We start from the raw sequence: 3,867 nt of genomic DNA, 5'->3' as shown, positions 1-3,867 counted from the left end.
TCAGTCACAGGGCCTCATCTTACCAAAACACAAAGGTCACAATTAATATGACTCTCTCTCCTTGCATCTAGCCCCTGTTTCAAACTTCAAGGACTCTTCCTCCACTGCACAGCTCAGTATTGAACCCTTGCCACCCAGTGTTGCTGAAGGTGAAAGTGTTCTTCTGCTGGTTCACAATCTCCCAAAAAATCTTCTATCCCTTTTCTGGTACAAAGGGATGATTGCAGTGAAAAAATTTGAGCTCATCCAACACATAATAGCCACAAGTTCAAGTGTGCTAGGGCCTGCACACAGTGGTCGAGAGACAGTGTACAGCAATGGATCCCTGCTGCTCCAGAAGGTCACACAGAATGATAGTGGATTCTATACTCTAAGAACTATGAGTACAGATCTGAAAGATGAAGTAGCTCATGTGCAACTCCAGCTGGACAGTAAGTGGTTCTCTGTGATTTTTCAGGTCTGGGTGGGGCTTAGACTCACAGGATTGTCATGCCTGTTCTATGCTTCCTTCATCCAGTGCACTGTGTTCCCATGTTGTTGTTTGAGCAGTTAGTGCAGGCCACACATGGTTGAGCCAAACAGCCATAGATCAGATGTTGTTATCTGACTCTCTCCTGTACCAAATAAGTCGTTGTTGGGGAGCAACTCAGCTTAAGATGTCAGAGTCTACCAAGAATCAGAGTTGTAGCCATGTATATGAGGAAACCATTGCATTCTCACAGAGAAATGAGTACCAGGACGCTCTCAAAACAGTCATCTGACCCCGGACTGGCCACAGGTGACCCAGGGGATTATTTGCCAGGACATCATCCTTACTTTTCTCACTGCTTAGAGGGAGCCAGGGTTTTAGGTCAACCATGTCAAACTAGGGTATTTATCAGCTCCAAGCATCAGAGGTCTGTAAATATAACCTAGGACCTCATGCAGTTAAAATGAGGAGTGCTGCATACAGGCTTGACCCTTATGGCTTTCTCAGTATGCTGTGTCTTCTTTTATTATCCAATCAGGGGTAGATGTCCTGCAGCGGTTGCTGCCCAGAAATATCAATATCCCATTAAACATTATATACTACAGTTGAATCTTGTAGTGGCATATTAAACTGAGGCTTCCGTTTCCCAAACGACTCTAGCATATATCAAGATTATTTAAAGCCAGCTATTCCAGATACCATCCTTTTATTATACGTGAGCTTGAGAATAAGCTGAGACTTCTCCTTGCCATCATTCACCCTAAGTCCCGTGTCCTGCAGGGAACAGCAGTAAGCATATCCATTAGATGCAGTTAGTGGTTGTCTGTAGCTAGAAAGCAAATTGGAACAAAATTAAAAATTCAGAGTTCAGAGGAGGCATCATTTCAAATTTCAGTGGGCATGAGAACTGAGGGCATTGAGAATGCAGCCATGGAAAAATTGAGAGAGAGAGAGAGAGAGAGAGAGAGAGAGAGAGAGAGAGAGAGAGAGAGAGAGAGAGAGAGAGATCCTCGCAGAGAAGTGATTCACTCAGTATCCATGAGAGAATGTAAGTCAAGTTGCTGACATTCACCAAGTAGGATAGGCATATCAAACCTGTAGCTGTAGGCAGAGTGATAAATATATTTTCTCATGACAAAGATCAGCACCTTCCCACCAACCCAATTGTCACAATGATAATTTTTTTCTCTTTTGTCTAGCCTCCATTTCTACTTGCTGTCACCTTTTGCAATTCAAGATTGAAGCAGTTCCTCAGAATGTTGCTGTAGGGAAAAGTGTTCTTCTCCTAGTTCATAATTTGCCAAAAGACTTTCAAGCATTTTTCTGGTACAGGTCAGCACATAGGTCAGATACATTCAAAATAGTAGAATACAACAGAGCCTTGGATTCTGCCATATCGGGGCCTGCATACAGCGGAAGAGAGATCGGATACCCCAATGGAACACTGCTGATACTTGATGTCATTGAGGAGGATGCAGGATTATACATGCTAGAAATTTTAAAAAAAGACTTCGAAATTGAAAATGCCTATGTTCAACTCCATGTAAATAGTAAGTGACACTCAATGCCCTCAGGTGCTGTACATGGCCTATCCTACTTTACAAACTGAACTGTCTAGAAGGAGCTGGACCTGCTGTCATCTCCATAGTGTTTTTTCTCCACACTGGGGTTTTTGCACTTTATCATACACATAGAGTAGACAACCTCACTGTTTGCTGTATCTCCATGTTGAGACTCGGGTATTTAGTGAAGGAGTCACATGGTAGGGAATAGCTGCAATTGATCAGAATGCTTCACTTAAGTTCACCATGTAGGTAGCTTAATTTATGGTGGGTAATTCATCCCAAGGATATGAGCCCCTGTTTACACTCTTGAGATTGTGTCCAGGAACATGTCCTTGAGAAAGTTTCTAAGAGACATTGAGAGCACCTGGTTATGAAAATAGTGGGATACTCCCTAGTTACTGATCAAGTATACCATAGATGGACATTTCCCAGACTAAAAATTAACTGTCCTGATGAGGCTTATAGAAAAGTCGTGGTTGCTAGGTATAGGGAAAAGGACATTAGTATTACTAAGAAATATTTGTCTTCTGGGGTCTGTCTCAGGGAATTCTTTTCTGCAGGCAAAATGACAACAGGCTGTGTTCATCTGGATAGTTCCCCAGGCATGAGCTGTAGTTCCCCCAGTTATCAATATGTGCAATCACATATTCAGAATAGTGTTGGTTTGAACCTTGACCTCACATTTTAGCCTGGCTTCCACTTTTCCCCCTACAGATCAGGAAGTCAAGGGCACAGCCTTTTTAGACCTAACGGCTGGTTCCCATGTTTGCTACTCTGTCAGTGAATCATGTTCATTAATAAATTTTGTACAATTCCTTTGGGAAAGGTATGGTAGCCAAGAAACATCACCTAGACTGAACTCCAAGGTATCCCAGAAAGCCCAGGGAGCACATAGGCAGACCCATCACATGTATTATCAATCAGAATTGGGAGCATCATCTTGAAACTATTCCAGGCACAATGGAGTCCACCGTGTCTTTCCAGGATTCATGTCATCAACTCACTTAAACCCAAGGTGTGAAACTCCATACATTTCCTCCTGGCCCTTTGTCTTGGTTCAGAATGCTGCCTGGTGGCTCCACTCAGAAGAGTTTGCAGTTCTCCTTGTACATCTTTCAGCTGGTGCCATTTGGAGCCCTCACTGGCATCTCTGTCCACTTCTAGCTGAGAGAAAAATTTCATCTTTATAGAACTTCGAGATCAGTGGGTAGGCTGTGTCTGCACCTGGGTTTGTGCTTCACACAAGAAGCACAGAGGCTCTCTCTTTGAGGCTGACAGACTAAATCCAGGCCTTAGTAGAAATCAACCCTGAGTTAAGTTGCTGTTCTCTAAGGGCACAGGAAGACTTATCGGCTTTTTTGATCACAGTTGTGGTTTGGAGACCTAAAATGTAAAAAGAGAAAAGGGTAGAGGGATCCAGTTGACTAGAAGAATGGCCAATAAAGAAAGGTGAAATCTGATGTCAGGTCATTGAAACCACAAGAAACACAGAAGATAACAAAGTCATCAACAGCAACAAAAAATTAAAACAAAACAACAACAAGAACAACAACAAAAATAACAAAGACTCAGGGAGTTAGGATCCATGGTGTGTAGGGGCAAATGTCTGGGGTGAATGACCCTATCTACAGTCTACGATGAATGTTATCAGCGATCTGTGGACAGTGAGCCAGAACCTTGTTGACACCCTAGTATAGAGCACCATGCAGGGAATATCACAAGTAGAGGGACACAATGTAAGACAGGTTTACACTCACCCGCAGCTAGGCTTTAAAATTAGCATTCCTCAGTCACAGGGCCTCATCTTACCAAAACACAAAGGTCACAATTAAT

The 3,867-nt window shown here is 42.9% G+C and overlaps 1 protein-coding gene across 1 annotated transcript; it reads left to right on the top strand.

Annotated features, from left to right (window-relative positions):
• Positions 1-71: 71 nt before the first annotated feature.
• On the top strand, positions 72-2,019 carry LOC114616143 (carcinoembryonic antigen-related cell adhesion molecule 5-like; the record flags this gene model as incomplete). The annotated part of the gene is made up of 2 exons (XM_028761668.1): positions 72-431; positions 1,669-2,019. Coding segments are annotated over 2 exons (711 nt in total), but the record flags the coding sequence as incomplete, so codon positions are not given.
• Between the last annotated feature and the right edge of the window lie 1,848 nt (positions 2,020-3,867).

The sequence above is a fragment of the Grammomys surdaster genome, unplaced genomic scaffold (assembly GCF_004785775.1).
Source record: "Grammomys surdaster isolate TR1022 unplaced genomic scaffold, NIH_TR_1.0 303697, whole genome shotgun sequence".
Classification (NCBI taxonomy): Eukaryota; Metazoa; Chordata; class Mammalia; order Rodentia; family Muridae; genus Grammomys; species Grammomys surdaster.
The sequence above is the reverse complement of the archived record's forward strand: the minus strand, read 5'-3'. Positions and strand labels throughout refer to the sequence as shown.